This window comes from Notothenia rossii (assembly GCF_949606895.1).
Source record: "Notothenia rossii genome assembly, chromosome: 3".
NCBI lineage: Eukaryota > Metazoa > Chordata > Actinopteri > Perciformes > Nototheniidae > Notothenia > Notothenia rossii.
The window spans coordinates 83,205,635-83,223,820 of NC_136901.1; the positions used below are offsets into that span (position 1 = coordinate 83,205,635).

Sequence of the window (18,186 nt, forward strand, 5' to 3'; positions counted from 1 at the left end):
AAAGACAGATCATCTTTTTAACTTCAACTGTTAACACAAGCTGTGAATCCTTGAACAGCTTGTTGTGTTTCTAGCCTGTGTGTCCATCTCACCCGGGGTAGCGGTCCTCTTGCGTTTAGCTGCAGGTGTACCGTGAGAGGAGGCGGCATCTCCTCCCTCCTTCTCTCTGGGCTTAGAGGAGGAGCGGCCCTCTAAGGAGCACTGATACATCCTGACGGACGGCCAGGAGAGGGCAGCAGAGGGACACTCTGATTTCAGATAGGCAGCGCTGGGAGGGGAGGACAGAGTGACAGAGAGATGAGGACAAAGACAGATAAGCCTTTGTTCATATTTACAGGTTATGTAGAGCTTTTTCAGGTTTCTCTTAGTAATGATGAGTCCATTTCAATTTGTGCGGTTGTAGAGAATAGTTTGAAGCTTCATTAAGATAATGACATTTGATCAACATTTAAATTCACGTTTATTCGTTCTGTTCAAACCCTTTCCAAAGTGAATCATATGTTTTTATCTCATAAAATATTCTGCTGGAATCCATATGTCCAGGTATTTATCCGTTTTCCCCCGTAATATTTGCGGTTCAATAAAAACAGTTTGCCGCGTACAAAGCATCCATCTAGCTGCATAAAAAAATAACATTTATAAAACCAAAATAACAAAAAATATGTCTCTGCTCTAACACTATCAGAATCAATTATTTAAGTCGTTATAAAATATCAAAATATGTATCCGCTTGGAACACCATGAAGACAGTTTTATCAGTCTCATACTAAACACTTTAGAAAGACGTCAGAGAAATCAGTTGTTTTATTAAATAATCAAATGCATCACTTTTTTCACTTGGAATCTAAATACGAGCTTCGAATGGGAATAAACAACATGTGGAAAAGCGTTAAGAGTGACATTTCAAGAATGATCACATTATTTTCTGTGTTTGCTTATCAATATATAAATATCTTGATTTAGTAGGCTAAAGGAAAATGTAACTTTGTCCTTTGAGGTGCCTCGTGGTGATCGTCGAATGAGGAAAGCAAGTGTATGGATTGTCTGTTTATATATTATGCTTATATTGTGATATTAGTATTCCTCTGATATTTGAGTGAACATGTTCATGTGAAGGAGTTTTTTGTTTCTCACAGCTGGGTGCGGTCCTGACGCAGCAGCTTGAAACTGAACTCGCTGAGGATCTCCAGGAAGGCCAAGTTCATGTTCGGCTCTTCCCCCTCACGTGGCTCCCGAAATGCAAAATGCATGCCATCCCTAGGATCAGAAACAACAAGCACAATAGAACTAACATAAAAAACAAAATAACAGTTTGCTCTTGCTTACAGTCTCTTTAATTAAGTCTTTGAGGCGGCGGCGTGTGGCGCAGTGGATAGAGCGTTGGTGTTCGGATCAAGGGAGCACAGGTTCAAACCCCACTGCAGTCAGCATGTCGTTGTGTCGCTGAGAAACTTCACCCCAAATTGCTCCTGTGGGGATTGCCCACAGTATTGAGTATGTAAGTCGCTTTGGATAAAAGCTTCTAACAAGTGAAATGTAATGTAATGTAAAGCACTGGAGAAAAACGCAACATAAAAAAGGAAATGAATGATCAGATATAAGAGTGAAAAACTTGTAACAGTTGAATCTTCACCATTTAAATGACATTTCTTTGAACTAATTTTGAGTTGATTATCATGACAGAGATAATAATATAAATATAAACTCGTGCCCTTAAGAGACTGTAAAAACATTCAAATCAAAATGTCTGTCAGAGGTGGTCTGTATGTGTGTGTGTGTGTGTGTGTGTGTGTGTGTGTGTGTCAGAGACGTGTGTGTGTGTGTGCTTCGTACATGTGCAAGGCCCCCAGTGGTTTGCGGACGCGGTGAAGATCAACGCCAAAGCTCATGGCAAGCTTCTTGGCCAATTCTCTAATCTCACTGAGATCCTGCTGGCTGTGGTCCTCCGTCAGCATCTCCGAGAACAGCTGAGCACACACAAACATGACTTTACATAAACATGTGCCACAGTGTGTCACTTGTTCGCTGGTTAAAATACTTTTTATAATAATAATAATAATAATTATGTTTTCGGCTGTTATTTCACACTGAAAGTGATATAGTTATCTTTCACTAGACGGATTAAATTAAAGTATTGCATAAATGTAATGATTATAGTCTGTTATGGCCCTTTTGTCGCCCACCTGCTGCAGACTGAGGCAGACCGTCTTGGCGCTCTGGACGGGGCTGATGAGTTTGCTCTTGCTTACGGTCTCTTTAATGATGTCGCCAAAGTCTTTAAAGTACTGGAGAAAAACACAGACACTCAAAGTTACTTCAAGCACGATCATTAACAGATGAAGTTAACAGCATTGTGATAATTCCCTTTAAGTCATCTGTGCTTTTTAAAATCAGTTTCCCTCTGACTCACTCTCTGCACCTCGCTGGTTCATTAAACAGATGTTATCACCATCCTCCACTCTCTTACACATCCTCGCAAGTATTCATCTTTTATTCATCCATTTTTCTTGAAAGGAGGCTAGTTTTTATTTGTTTTTATGGGTGTAATCCTTGAGGGAAAAAATCTTACATTGAACTGCTAATATCATGGATGTGGGTAATTCAATTATTTTTAGTTTTTTTACTTGGAAAATTATATATTCTAGAGGGCTATTATCTCCAACCCTCACACCAAATCAATCTAATGATAAAGTATAAATGTGTATCTAATGAAATGTAACTATCCCTTAAAGGGGACCTATCATGCAAAATGCACTTTTTGATGTCTTTTATACAAAAATGTGTCCCCCCGGTGTGTCATGAAACCCTCTCTTTTCCTCTGTACCCAAATCTCTAAAAACGGGGGTACAACGGAGCTGATCCAGATTTGCCGCCGAAATGACGTAATATCGGCGGCGGACCCACGGCACTATCAGAAACGTTGCTATCAGAAACAATGCCCGACTGTTTTGGACGTAATATGTTCGGTGCATGTTTACATTAGCATCGCTAACACTCAGAGCTAACCTGTACCGCACAGAGCATGTGTGTCAAGAAGCAGGAAATAAAAAGGAACTCGCCTCGTGGTATAACCGGTAGGAAAGAAAGCCTTTGAGCTCCATACTGTTTCAGGAATAATTATTGATCTAATAATTCTTGATCTAATAATCCTTGCGTTTCATCACTGCAGCATTTTAGACGCATGAGCATAAGCTCCGCCCCTCTTATTTTTTTCAGTAAAAAAAAAAAAAAAAAAAGCTTTATTTTTATTTTGCCTTTATTTATACAGGTGAAAATCTCATTGAGACACAGGGTCTCATTCTCAAGAGAGACCTGTTTATACCCAGAATCAGCACTTTTGAAAAAGGAAGTGAAATAGAGGGATATGAGGCATGGCTAGAATGGGTGAATGGGTTTTTTGACCAAAACACTTCATAGACATGTTTTGTATATATCCGAGACCTATGCTATTGCCTAAAAATACCATGATAGGTGACATTTAAAACCCTTCATCTCCACCTTGCTGTAGTGCTTGAAGACTTCGGTGGCGGCGTTGAGGTCCAGCACGCCGTAGATCACCAGCTTACAGTAGCCAGCCAGCAGGTTGCGCTTCCTCTGGATAAGCGTTATCTTCATCTCTTCCTCAACTAAAGAGGAGAGCAGAACCAGGGTGGAGGAGAGCAGGAGTAACAGTAACAAAACAACAGTCAGGTTATGATAAAGACAAAGGCAAAACGTGTGATGAAAGACTGGTATTTGGCTTGGGAATTAGCCGAACATTGTGAAAACAGAAAAAAAGGATTTGTTATAGCAGCAGATTCTCAAAACAAGACATCAAAAACTATGTCTGCAGGCATAAATGAGGAGAGGGTCCTCTGGGAGAGATTTGGCAGTGTTAAGATTTGTTTCAAAACCACTACACACCCACTAGGAAAACAAAATCTATTTGTCTACTCAGAAGTTTCAAAAATGGTGAGGATGATATGTAACAGCACTGTCAAAAAAAGACTGGAAGTGGTTCTGGAAAGTACCACGGTTAATGCAAACATTTATTTAGAGTAGGTGTTATTTTTGAAAATACCATTGAGCTCGTCATCATCAGAGTCAGAGAAGACGTAGTCCACGAGGAAAGCAGCCATCTCAGAGCGCATGGAGTCTGAGGGCAGGAGGACCAGCGTCTGGAGGGCGGGCGACGAGCGGACCGAATCCTGACTGTACAGGAGCAGCAGGTCGCACAGCAGCTCGAACGCCTGCGGAGGGAAGGACCATTTTATATAGGAAATCTCTGGAAAGACAGATAGATAAGCACGTCAGCGCTTACAAAAAGGTCACCAGCACTTTGTCTGAGGAGTCTTTTTGTGTCTTTGTGTAAAGGAGGGCTCAAGGACAAATACGTCTATCTGTGTTGACAGGAATGTTGTCAGAATATAAGAGCATAAAAGAAAAAATAACCTTTTCCCCAAGCAACAAGCCAATAACATACAGTCTTAGTGTGCAAGGCCACGATCAGTTCAGTTTTGAGGAGTGTCTGGTTCCCTTCAAATTAAATTACACAATGAAGGAACAGTAATCCGTTACAGTTAGTGAAGGACATTTGAATCACTAATCAAATTGTTGGTAATTACAAAGTGGTTGCGTCTATATTTATAATTTTCTGTGAAAATAGAAGATTATTCATTCTGGTTCTTTTGGCATATTTCCAGGCCATGCAGGTCACCAATGTCGTGCAACGTCATCGGCTTTCCATCTTTATTACCCAGTTTTAACCATTTATTGAAAAAAAAGTAATTATAATACAGCTAAATTACTTGTTTCATTTGAACAGGGCAATTAGTTATCTGTAATGCATAATTAATATTGTCCCACTGAGGTCACATGGGTCGACGTTTCTCACCTGATCTCTGATCTCCGTCCGGTTCAGAGACAGACACGTCTCACACACTTTGCAGAACGAGCGCAACTCCTTCTTCAGACGCTTTAATTCCGCCTGGGGCAGAAGGTGAGCAGATCTCAGATGAAATGATTACATTTCTATATTTCTGTGTGCAAGACAGGATGAGGGGCAAGAAGTGATAACCAATATGGATTTAAGACTGTAGCAATAAAATATGATGATTACCAAAGTCCACGTAATGTTTTATAAAGATCGTCTATTTGTCATTCAACAAAGGGTCACAGTGACGCGTCCTAGAACCCGGAATTAAGTCAGCATTTTACCACTTCCGGTTCCTTCGACAAAAACGCAATGCAATTTCTCCATAGGATTTTGGAAAATAGCTCCAAATAAGGTCTGTGGTTGACACACATTTAAGAGACGGATCACGTTTTCTTCAGCCGGATAATATCCACATGTCGACCCTACTTTTATAATTTTTTAATCATAAATCTAGTCGCCAAAAGCAAAATGCTAACGTTTGCTATAAGCGAACTACAGCAGGGTCGCTGCTTCAACGTCACGCCAACTTAAGATCCATATTCAAAAATACAGATTCTAAAGTGTACAAGTTGAAGTGTTTGTTTTAAGTTTGCAGGAGGCAGGTACTTGCTTTCAAGCAGCACGCGGGGAAAAACCAACTTGGCGGGAGTGTTTACGTGTTCGGTCGAATGACGTAAAACGGCCTCGACAACTTCTGTAGTCCTATTCAGACACTTGTTAACTCAGACATGTAAACTCTTCAAAAATCACTAGCGGGGTCACTGCTGATGTATTTAATGTCGTAGAACAAAACGTGATCCGTCTCTTAAATGTGTGTCAACCACAGACCTTATTTCCAGCTATTTTCCAAAATCCTATGGAGAAATTTCATAGCTTTTTTGTCCAAGGAACCGAAAGTGGTAAAATGCTAACTTACTCCCGGGTTTTAGGACACGTCACCGTGGCGATAAGAAGTACTTTATTGATCCCAATTTGGGAAATGTTTGTGTTGCAGCAGCAGAAAAAGACAAGGCATTGTACAATAAAAATAAAAGACAAGAAATAAACAAGAGGGTAGAAAATATACATGTTGATTCTTGATGATGGATAAAGGAAAGAAAAAACTATTTTTGCTACACAAGTGCTGTCGTCCTGTTGTCAAAGTAGACATTGATAAAGTGATGAGTCACAAATTAAAGTCACCATCATTTCAGCTGCTGTTCTAGCCTACAAGAGAGAGAGAGAGTGTGTGTGTGTGTGTGTGTGTGTGTGTGTGTGTGTGTGTGTGTGTGTGTGAAGAACCTGCCAACCTGTGCTGCTATTAATACATGAAAGACTAAATGCAACACAAGGAGGATATAACATGCGTTTTCTCAAACTCTGGTTTATGTTAACACCCAAATCAATAATAATAATCTCTTAATGCGTGAGAAAGTGAGAGAAATATTGTAAAAAAAGTGGTTAAAATTAGCTCAAGAGAGGAGGAAAAATAACTAATTAATTAAAAGAAACAGAATGAAAAAGTGTGAACCAGTGGGAAATAAATGTCTGAGTGTCATCGTGGGCTTGGAAACGCAACAGATTGTTGTGTTAATTGCCTGCTGTCTGTGCAGCCGGTGACTTGTTGAACAACACAGACGACAGGAGCTCCACAAACACACAGGAAGGACACACTGAGGGTTTGCTCTGATCGATAGCAGGTAGGAAGGAGCCACGGTGTGTGTGTGTGTGTGTGTGTGTGTGTGTGTGTGTGTGTGTGTGTGTGTGTGTGTGTGTGTGTGTGTGTGTGTGTGTGTATGTATGTATGTGTGTGTGTGTGTGTGTGTGTGTGTGTGTGTGTGTGTGTGTGTGTGTGTGTGTGTGTGTGTGTGTGTGTGTGTGTGTGTGTGAGTGAAAGAGTGAGAGAAGGTCAAACTATTTTTAAGCGTCTTATAAAAGGGTGAATGCAATGTCGGAGAAAAGAAACATTGCTGCAGAAGAGCACCTCAGCTGGAGTTGATTTGACTGCGTTAATTTTTGCCCAAATCAGGTTAAAGGCAGCACACTTCAGAGCCGACACCATGAGCTGAAATCAGACAAAAATAATTCAATTTGTTTAGATTTTGTACAATGCATGGCTGCATAACATGTAATGTCAACTTGCCTGATAAACACCTCCGGAAAGACTGCAGTATTACAGGATTTCCTTAAGTTTGTTTTAAAAGAATACCAGTACAAAATGCCCTTTAAAATGTAGATGTTTTTGTCGTGTGTGTATTACAATTACAGATTCAGAGCTGAAAATGTCCCGATTAAAATGTTTGAACCTACACACTTAGTTCAGCCCAACTATAGAGCGGCGAAGTCCCGCCCATCTAATTCCGACCCATGGGACCTTATTTCGGAAAAAATTATGTATCGAAGTCAATGGGGAGAGAACATTTGTCTTTCGATCCCATTTCAATTGTGCCACGAATTACACACAAAAACAATTTCCATGTCAAAAAAGTCAGTTTGTCGTAAAACTGTTGAAATATAAGACCATGAAAAACACTAGAAAGACTACAAATCCCAGAATCCCGGTCCTGCATGCTGGCTCTTACGGAACCGACTAACTCCCCTTGTGTGTGTGTACAGCTCTCAACATGCCCAGACTTGGAGTGATTTTCACCTCTTTTAATACTTTTCACCTCATTCTGAAAGAAAGAAGTGAAATGTACCAACGTGACGGCCGTCTTGGTGTGTGGTGCGAGACGGGAGAAGTAGTTCATTGAGCGTTTCGCAAAAAAAAAAAAGTGTTACTTCACAGTTTTACGACATATTTTAATTTTTTTGACTTGCAAAATTCTCTTTTCAATTGACAAACATCATATGTGTAATTCGTGGCACAATTCAAACGGGATCCAAAGATAATCTTTCTCTCGCCATTGACTTCAATACATAATTTTTCCGAAATAAGGTCCCATGGAGCTCCCCCGGAAAGGAAGGGACTTCGCCTCTCTATAATGTTCTGTACGATAGTTATACAACGTGGAGCATTTTCAGAGGCGGCTGAAATGCATGTAATTCAAACAAAATGCCTCGTTTGAAAGATTATCAGAAGGCTCTCTCTAGAATATAAAATGATCCGACCGTATCACAAACCTCTTTGTCGAGGTCTCTGGACTCAATCCTGCTCCTCAGAAGCTCAAGGCAAGGGTTGAACAGCTTCGAGACTGTCGTGTCCTTGGCACTGTGTAACAAATAAACAAAAATGCACACGCACACACACACACACACACACACACACACACACACACACACACACACACACACACACACACACACACACACACACACACACACACACACACACACACACACACACACACACACACACACACACACACACACACACACACACACACACACACACACACACACACACACACACACACACACACACACACTTCTGTGTAAGAAATAAGCTGTACTCTTGCTGTCATGTTTATCATAAACACACACACTTACTTGCTCAGTGCTGCAATCCTTTTCAGAGTAGTGGCTGCACTGTAGACGCTGTCGTCATCTGCAGTGCCCTGAGTACAGAAACACACTCACTGTTCAGAGAACCCATGGTTATCAACTTTTTCTTTCAGCCCAACTACGAAAACAAGGTGCTAACCTGAAACCATACATTTATTTTTTGAAATTGCATGTGTTTGGGAGGAAGCGAGCATACAATTAGATAAATGAGATTTGGATTATAGATTTTTAACGGATGCTTTGATATGGTTTTGCTGTTCTTTAACAATTTTTGTTTTTTTAATTCTTTATTTATTGTTCAGGCATGCCAAATAAAAAAATGCTCTTCCAAGAACGCAGGGTTACGTGGGGTAAACAGTTGATAAACATATGGTCCTTTTGTAGGAGTAGTATTCCTTTACATTACATTTAGCTGACGCTTTTATCCAAAGCAACTTACAATAAGTGCATTCGACCAAGAAGATACAAACTTGAAGAAAACAGAATCATAAGTACATCAGGTTTCATAGAGCTAAAACATTTCAAGTGCTACTCAACTGGCTTTAGATAAGCTAGTCCTTTGTTAGTATACTGTAAGTGCTTTGTTAGTCATTCTATCGCTCGAAGTGGAGTCGAAAGAGATGAGTTTTCAGTCTGAAGAAGATGTGTAAGCTTTCTGCTGTCCTGATTTCAATGGGGAGCTCATTCCACCATTTTGGAGCCAGGATAGCAAACCCACGTGTTTTTGCTGATGGGAACTTGGGTCCCCCTCGCAGTGTGGGTGCAGCGAGCTGTTTGGCTGATGCAGAGCGGAGTGCACGTGCTGGTCCAGTTTAACCATGTCCTGGATGTAGGAAGGGCCAGGTCCATTCACAGCATGGTACGCAAGCTGTCAGTTGTTATATATATAATGGTTTCTAAACCTTTGTCATTTGTATACGACAAAGACCTAGTTGTCCTGGCATAGTCTAATTGAATATAGTTGGTGGGCATGACTTTATCCAATAACAACATACTAATAGACACCAAGTATGTGCATGTTTAACCTGCTCCTTTTGCCTGTATAGAGCTCCACTGACACACACTCTACTCTCACCAGCAGCAGGTCGCTCAGGTAGGAGTTGAAGCACTCGGTCAGGCCGTCCAGCAGCTGGCTGAAGGCCAGGTGAGAGCGGGAGGAGAAGGTGTAGCAGTCGGCACAGAGGGCGCTGAACAGGTTGGAGCAAGCCTGCAGCACAGTGATCGCCGTGTGCTTCTCCATGATCCCACACAACTGAAACAGCAGCTGGTCCAGATGCTGGGAGGAGATCCATAGAGAACTGGTTAACTAGTAGTACTTTAAAATAAGATTTAGTAGTATTAAAACATGGGGACGGGGTCATTTTCAATGGATTATTCTTCACTCCTACCTTCTCCAGCCGAGGCACGCTGTTGTACATCTCCAGGTTAAAGTAGAGGGGAGCTTTGAGAAGGAGAGTCACAATCTCTGCATCTGCTGAGTACTGCAGGCCAGGGAGAGAGGAGAGAAACACTGGATTTACATCAACAAAGAAAATAAGAAATGCTGCTTCTCTATACTTGGCATAGACATTAGACATTTTTTTTCCAGATACAAGTACAAATGACCTTTTACAAAATGTAGTCAACTGCCTAATCCAATTCTCACAATATTGAAACAATCTCACTTGATGACTTTATGTTTGATTACCTTATTAACAAATATGCAAATGTTGAAATATCAATAGGGTTACATTTGGATATTTCGGTAGTTTAAAAAAAAAAAAAGTATTTCATAATGAATTTGAAATAGTTATCCTACTAAAGTAAATGAAACACTACTCATACGCTCAAATTGTTTCCGTATTTTTTTATCCTTATTACATAATGCCGTTCCATATATTACCTTACATTCCAACGTATATATATATACACAGGACTGTCTCAGAAAATTAGAATATTGTGATAAAGTTCTTTATTTTCTGTAATGCAATTAAAAAAACAAAAATGTCATACATTCTGGATTCATTACAAATCAACTGAAATATTGCAAGCCTTTTATTATTTTAATATTGCTGATTATGGCATACAGCTTAAGAAAACTCAAATATCCTATCTCTAAATATTAGAATATCATGAAAAAGTATACTAGTAGGGTGTTCAACGAATCACTTGAATCGTCTAATTAACTCGAAACACCTGCAAGGGTTTCCTGAGCCTTGAAAAACACTCAGCTTGGTTCAGTAAACTAAATCACAAGTATGGGGAAGACTGCTGATCTGACTGCTGTCCAGAGGACCGTCATTGACACCCTCCATCAGGAGGGTAAGACACAAAAAGAAATTTCTCAAAGAGCAAGCTGTTCACAGAGTGCAGTTTCAAAGCACATCCACAAAAAGTCTGTTGGAAGGGGGAAATGTGGCAGGAAACGCTGCACAACCAAGAGAGATGACCGCAGCCTTAACAGCATTGTGAAGAAGAGTCGCTTCCAGAATTTGGGGGAGCTTCAAAGACAGTGGACTGAAGCTGGAGTCCAGGTATCAAAAGTCACTGTTCACAGACGTGTCCGGGAAATGGGCTACAATAGCCGTATTCCCATGGTCAAGCCACTTCTGAACTCAAGACAACGGAAGAGGCGTCTGACTTGGGCTAAGGAAAAGAAGCACTGGACAGTTGCACAGTGGTCCAAAGTCCTCTTTTCAGACGAAAGCAAGTTTTGTATTTCATTTGGAAGTCAAGGCGCCAGAGTCTGGAGAAAGGCTGGAGAGGAGCAAAATCCAAGTTGCTTGAAATCCAGTGTGAAGTTCCCACAGTCAGCGATGGTTTGGGGAGCCATGTCAGCTGCTGGTGTTGGTCCACTGTGTTTCATCAAGCCCAGAGTAAATGCAGCTGTGTACCAAGAGATTTTAGAGCACTACATGCTTCCGTCTGCTGAAAAGCTCTATGGAGATGAGGAATTCATTTTCCAGCATGATCTGGCACCTGCCCACAGTGCCAAAACCACCAGTAACTGGTGTACTGACCATGGCATTACTGTCCTCGATTGGCCTGCAAATTCCCCTGACCTGAACCCCATAGAGAATATGTGGGGTATTGTGAAGAAGAAGCTGAAAGACACCAGACCCAACAATGCTAATGAGCTAAAGGCCGCTATTGAAGCATCCTGGGCATCCATAACACCTCAGCAATGCCACAGGCTGATTGCCTCCATGCCACGCCGCATTGATGCAGTAATCCGTGCAAAAGGATTCCCAACCAAGTACTGAGTGCATTAATGGACATTTTCAAATGTTTGATTGTGTTTTGCTGTTATAAATCTTTTTTTTTTACTTGGTCTGAGGAACTATTCTAATTTTTTGAGATAGGATTTTTGAGTTTTCTTAAGCTGTATGCCATAATCAGCAATATTAAAATAATAAAAGGCTTGCAATATTTCAGTTGATTTGTAATGAATCCAGAATGTATGACATTTTTTTTTTTTTTTTAATTGCATTACAGAAAATAAAGAACTTTATCACAATATTCTAATTTTCTGAGACAGTCCTGTATAGACATATGGTGAAGGCAATACTGTGCAACTGTTTCGTGCAGGACACTGTGTACAATGTAAGAAATGTAACGGTATAATATCAATAGCCTCGAGAGTACCTTGGCCAGCAGCTGTGGCAGTAACGGGATGAAGTGCATGGTGAGGCGCCTCCTGTCATGCTCCTGGGCTTTCTTATCCTTCATACTGAGAAGCTGATCCCACATCAGTCACAAGCCAGCAATTCAACCATATGTGAGGAAAAAAACATTCAGAAATTGATTAAATGTGTGTGTGTGCTTCCTGTGTTCAAAGTGATGTGACCATACATTTCCAGTAAAGTTCAAACAATTATAAATGAAAAGGATATACTTTTTATGAAACTGTAATATATGCACATTTCTATCCTAATAAAAGTTACTTAAACTAAATAACGATATCACGATAAGCACTCATTTTTGATAAGACATGAACAGATGAACACGGATATTCTCTACACATGAAGTAGGCTGATGTGGTTTATCTTATGTATTCCTGTTTAGTGTCACAAAGTTGCGTATAGAAGCTTTAAAACTTTTTGTATGATGGTTATATTTGAAGTAAAAACAAAGATATTTCTCTCGCCCACTAACTCGACTGTTCCAGATTAAACACAAACTACAGAGGTTTATTATGCATGTGTTTGGGTGTCACCACCTTCTTGCTCTGAGTCCTCCCAACAGGGGGGCTCGCCAGTGCTGCCTGTCTGAGGGCGCATATCATCAGCTCTACGAGAGCCCCCTCCTCCTCGTACATCAGACCTGACAACACACACAGATGAACAGAAGTGAGAGGATGACAGCTGATGAGGCACCATGCAGAGAGGGAGCAGCACATGGAAACAACTTAAGGCCCTGACACACCAAACTGACACCAAAGAACACGTCCCGACGGAGCCGATTGTTGTGTCGCCTCACGTCTCCTGCGTCTTGGCCAAAAAGTCGCACTGGAACACACCGCAAAGACTTCAGCTGACGGCCAAGTAGCACGTACGCACTGCGCATGCGTGAGTGGCAATAACTCTCCTTACCAGCAGGCGGCGGTAGTGTTTATTCTTAACCAGTTAAGCCCGACGACCCTGCCGGTGGGGGAAAAACGCAACATCTTGCAAGACACAGCGTCTGAGGGTTTCTTAACATAACAACCTATGAATGTGTCATACCCACTTAACGGGAAGAAACTCAGCTATCAGACAATATTAACAATCTTTAGCTAAACGAAACACAATGGTAATAACAAAGGCTCTGAATTAGCCCTGAGCGAAAAAAATGCTAACGCACTAAGCACGGAACTCACTGTAAAATACCCTTATTACTTATCGGATCCGCATAAACAAGATATCGATTAGCAAGCTGAGAGTCCACAGATTCCAGAAATATAAGTATAATCACTGAGCGATCAAACCTCCCGGCATGGGAAACAAACGCACACATCACACCACGTAGCTTTACGGAGCAAACACGGGACATTGTCTTACCTTTGCTGTTGTTCTGATCAAAAGTTGTGTTCAATGGCATTAAAACGATAAACACACTGCTGAAGGTTAATCCATAGGTTAATCCAATGTGTCTGTGTCACTTTGAAATGATTACTGATAATCCATCATTCCATGTAAATAACGGAGTTTTCATATCAGCTGCTATGATAGCTACTAGAGTGTATGACAGCTTCTGGTTTTGGCCATAGAGATAGGTCAAATCCACCCAAATGACCCCAGAAGTGTTTTTTTGTGTTCTAAATCTCTCTGAAAAGGTCAAATGTCACTTGTTTTGCATCAATCTTGATACAGGGTACTTATTATATGTTATAGTTTGGATTCTTAAAGCTTTTAGTCTCCAATCCCATCATTCAAGGGTGGTTTTCACTATAAGTAATGGGTTTGTTTTTGGACGGACACAATCATTTACTTTTTTTTTTACTATGTTCAATCTGAATTTACTTTAAAATAAAAAACATTCTATATTGATTCTGACTTTTCTACATCAAACTCACAGGTGTATCATTGCTTTGAGAAAAAAGATGATTAATTTACCCCTTTTTAAAAGTTTAGCTTCTCATGCTCTGATTCGCTAAGCTGAACAGCCAATCGGAGTGATTTATTTTGCCGACACAACCGAAAAGACACGACGGTGCTGGACACACCAATCTGAGTAGGGCGACAGGACGCTCATCGACGGCCGAAATTGGCTTTGTGTGTCCGGGCCTTTACTGAGATATAACACGAGTTATATACATTTAAATTGATTATCTTTATTCACATACTGCTTTTAAAGGTTGAGTTGATTCAGTAGTTTCATCTGATTAATCAATGGGGTCAAACTTTTCTATTCAACATACATTTATCTTATGAATAATTTAAATTAGTCAAACAAAAACATACCACAACCATATTTCAGTTTTTATTACGGCATGTGTAAATAAATCAATAAAAAATACGCTTTAAATGATTTTTCATTTCAGAACTGCTCATTTAGAAATAGTTGTAGTAGTACATTACTGATTACAGAATATATGGGTTTAAACGCACATGAAGCCTAAACCTGTTCCAATAACTCAATGCATATTTATGATTTTAAATGTATTAATAATGAGTATGAAGCTATACTGACATTAGAATGTGCATGAGACCACCAATTTTAGGGCTTTTATGGAACATTTCTCCAGAGGGTCCCATGGCAGGCTACTTTATTCCCATTGGCTGGACTTCATATCCTTGTAAAAATCCTCACTGAGCTCTATCTCTGCTGCAGCTCAGAATGAGGTCTGTTGTTCCTCACCAGACTCCTGCAGCAGAATCGTGGTCATGCTCTCCCAGTCTCTCAGCTCAGATTTCGCCACGACCCACAGACTGTCCACCAGGTACGCCCCGTGCTCGTGGAACTGTCAGGGGGGAGAAGGAAGGGACATTGTTTTAGATTAACTCTAAAAACATACTTTTAATTCCCAGCTGCCAAACACTTATCTGCTTCTGAACATTATAGAGAGGCGAAGTCCTTCCCTTTCCGGGGGAGCTCCATGGGACCTTATTTCGGAAAAATTATGTATTGAAGTCAATGGCGAGAGACAAAGATTATCTTTCGATCCCGTTTGAATTGTGCCACGAATTACACATATGATGTTTGTAAAGTAAAAAATATATAAATGTGTCGTAAAACTGTGAAGTGACACATTTTTTGGGTGACACCGCTCAATGAACTACATCTCCCGTCTCGCACCACACACCAAGACGGCCGTCACGTTGGCACATTTCACTTCTTTCTTTCAGAATGAGGTGAAAAGTATTAAAAGAGGTGAAAATCACTCCAAGTCTGGGCATGTTGAGAGCTGTACATACACAAAAGGGGAGTTAGTTGGTTCCGTAAGAGCCAGCATGCGGGACCAGGATTCTGGGATTTGTAGTCTTTCTAGTTGCGTATTTTTCATAGTCTTATATTTCAACAGTTTTACGACAAGACTTTTGAGACGTGACATGCATTAACCGAGAGCTGCAGACTTGAGAATTGGCTAAGGGTTACAAAAATTGGTCTTGCGAATCGACTCATTGCTGTGAGACTTGGCTTACTCCTAACATTTTTTTTTAACTGAGTGTTGTTTTGCTGTTTCTGCTGTAAAATGTCCTGCTAAGCCTGGTAGATAAATGTTGTCGTCCATAGGGAACTCAAAACAAAAAATGGATTTGCCAGAGAATTAATCTTATTGCATGACTTTAGGGCGTTTCCCAGGGGCAAGTTTTATAAGGGTTTTAAAGACCAAAAGTTGACCTAACTGAACCACGGTTTTGTGTTAAGGTGAACAAGGATTTGGATTACACGTTTCAATAGGATTTGAACAGTACTTTTAATCAGAAAACATGATTGGAAAGGTGGAAATGAGGGCAGAAAGAGACACTACCTCACTCTGCATGTAGAAGGTGATGAGGATTTGAAGGAGGTCTGCATTTCCACTTGTACCATTCACCTGGTTCTCACTGTCAATCACAGTTTTCAGCCTGACAGACAAACACACAAAATATTCACATCAACCAAAAATAAAGAACTGGCATGGGAACATTGCTCACTGATTTAACGCAGATGCTTAGTTACAAAGGGAAGTATACATATTTGACCAGCTCCATCGAAATCAGTCGCATTGACCCGGAGACACATTTTGAGTTGTATACACTGTTGGAAAGAGGAGATTCCTAGCTTTCTAATGATATCAGGATTGTTGTTGTACTCCAAATATTAAGCAAAATATGTCATTATATAATGACTGTCACCGAGTCATCATTTTGAGAAAAAGGCCTTCAAAGTTCCCTCTTCTCTGGAATCCATCGATCTGATTGATCCGATATTTTCGTTTGGATTACTGGTCTGGTCTGGGGAAGCTCGTGAGTGTGTGTGTGTGTGTGTGTGTGTGTGTGTGTGTGTGTGTATGTAATTTTGCGTTTGTGTGTATTGCGTTTGTTTCCCGGGGAAAACCCTCACGAGAAACACCGGCTGTTGTTACGCCTGCTGTGACGTCAAGTTACACCGTTCTCCGCTTGTTATTATGCCGTTACAAGCTTCGAAGTTCAAAGTTGTATTTATCATCTGAATTTGCCGAAACAAGTTTAATATTCTGAAAGCCAAGACTTTGTTTATTTGACCCTGCCATGTTATCTATGATTACTATAGACTTACATTCATAATTTCAGCTGGAGGGAGGGGGGGCGGCGCTGCGGAAGAGCAGGGTGCGAGTGAGAGGTGCCTGTCATCTTCCCTTTACAAGCATCAGACATGTATTTATCGTGTGACTTTGGAAATAAAAGTTTCATATTCTGAAAGTCAATAATTTGTTTATTTAAAATCAAACAAAACACACGCAAATCCACATTTATTTTGAAATGAGCCGTTGGGACTTCCGACTGATTTCGATAGAGCGGGTCACATATGTGTTTTACACTGCTTGTAACATGTAGTATGTATCAAGGTCATGAAAGACATCTAATGTTTTGATTTGGCGGAATGTCTTTGATAAAAAAATCAATCAACAAATAGAAATTGAAACATATCTGTCCAATACAGGAAGAGCCACACCAATAGGGATGCAATTTCCTTGGCAAATTCCAGTTTCTATTCTTTTTCATTTCTATTATTTATGACCTGCCACTTCCAATTTTCTTTCTATGACGCATCACTTAGGCAGAAAGTCCACACGTTAGCAACCCAGTTGTGTGTGTTGCTATGACAATAGGTGGTTACTGTCTGCACCGGTGTGTTTGTGTGCAATGTAAAACCATTATGTGGGACAGGACATACAGTGGGGAAAAAAAGTATTTAGTCAGCCACCAATTGTGAAAGTTCTCCCACTTAAAAAGATGAGAGGCCTGTAATTTTCATCCTAGGTATACCTCAACTATGAGAGACACAATGAGAAAAAAAAAATCCAGAAAATCACATTGTCTGATTTTTAAAGAATTTATTTGCAAATTATGGTCGAAAATAAGTATTTGGTCACCTATAAACAAACAAGATTTCTGGCTCTCACAGACCTGTAACTTCTTCTTTAAGAGCCTCCTCTGTCCTCCACTTGTTAACTGTATTAATGCTGTTTGAACTCGTTATCAGTATAAAAGACACCTGTCCACAACCTCAAACAGTCACACTCCAAACTCCACTATGGCCAAGACCAAAGAGCTGTCAAAGGACACCTGAAATAAAATTGTAGACCTGCACCAGGCTGAGAAGACTGACTCTGCAATAGGTAAGCAGCTTGGTGTGAAGAAATCAACTGTGGGAGCAATTATTAGAAAATGGAAGACATACAAGACCACTGATAATCTCCCTCGATCTGGGACTCCACGCAAGATCTCACCCCGTGGGGTCAAAATGATCACAAGAACGGTGAGCAAAAATCCCAGAACCACACGGGGGGACCTAGTCAATGACCTGCAGAGAGCTGGGACCAAAGTAACAAAGGCTACCATCAGTAACACACTACGCCGCCAGGGACTCAAATCCTGCAGTGCCAGACGTGTCCCCCTGCTGAAGCCAGTACATGTCCAGGCCCGTCTGAAGTTTGCTACAGAGCATTTAGATGATCCAGAAGAGGATTGGGAGAATGTCATATGGTCAGACGTGTTTGGAGGAGAAAGAATGCTGAGTTGCATCCAAAGAACACCAAACCTACTGTGAAACATGGGGGTGGAAACATCATGCTTTGGGGCTGTTTTTCTGCAAAGGGACCAGGACGACTGATCCGTGTAAAGGAAAGAATGAATGGGGCC

The 18,186-nt window shown here is 40.7% G+C and overlaps 1 protein-coding gene across 1 annotated transcript in view; it reads right to left on the reverse strand.

Annotated features, from left to right (window-relative positions):
- Window positions 1-18,186, reverse strand: part of stag3 (STAG3 cohesin complex component) — a 48,448-nt gene that overhangs the window by 4,727 nt on the left and 25,535 nt on the right. Inside the window, exons 13-28 of the mRNA XM_079668457.1 lie at window positions 15,831-15,927; window positions 14,717-14,819; window positions 12,597-12,700; window positions 12,023-12,115; window positions 9,787-9,879; window positions 9,474-9,674; window positions 8,384-8,451; window positions 8,018-8,105; window positions 6,879-6,959; window positions 4,874-4,966; window positions 4,061-4,229; window positions 3,499-3,626; window positions 2,184-2,285; window positions 1,834-1,967; window positions 1,135-1,257; window positions 93-268 (exon numbers count right to left, since the gene is read on the reverse strand). Coding sequence (XP_079524583.1) covers window positions 93-268; window positions 1,135-1,257; window positions 1,834-1,967; window positions 2,184-2,285; window positions 3,499-3,626; window positions 4,061-4,229; window positions 4,874-4,966; window positions 6,879-6,959; window positions 8,018-8,105; window positions 8,384-8,451; window positions 9,474-9,674; window positions 9,787-9,879; window positions 12,023-12,115; window positions 12,597-12,700; window positions 14,717-14,819; window positions 15,831-15,927 — 1,853 coding nt within the window. The remainder of the gene's footprint in view (window positions 1-92; window positions 269-1,134; window positions 1,258-1,833; window positions 1,968-2,183; window positions 2,286-3,498; window positions 3,627-4,060; window positions 4,230-4,873; window positions 4,967-6,878; window positions 6,960-8,017; window positions 8,106-8,383; window positions 8,452-9,473; window positions 9,675-9,786; window positions 9,880-12,022; window positions 12,116-12,596; window positions 12,701-14,716; window positions 14,820-15,830; window positions 15,928-18,186) is intronic.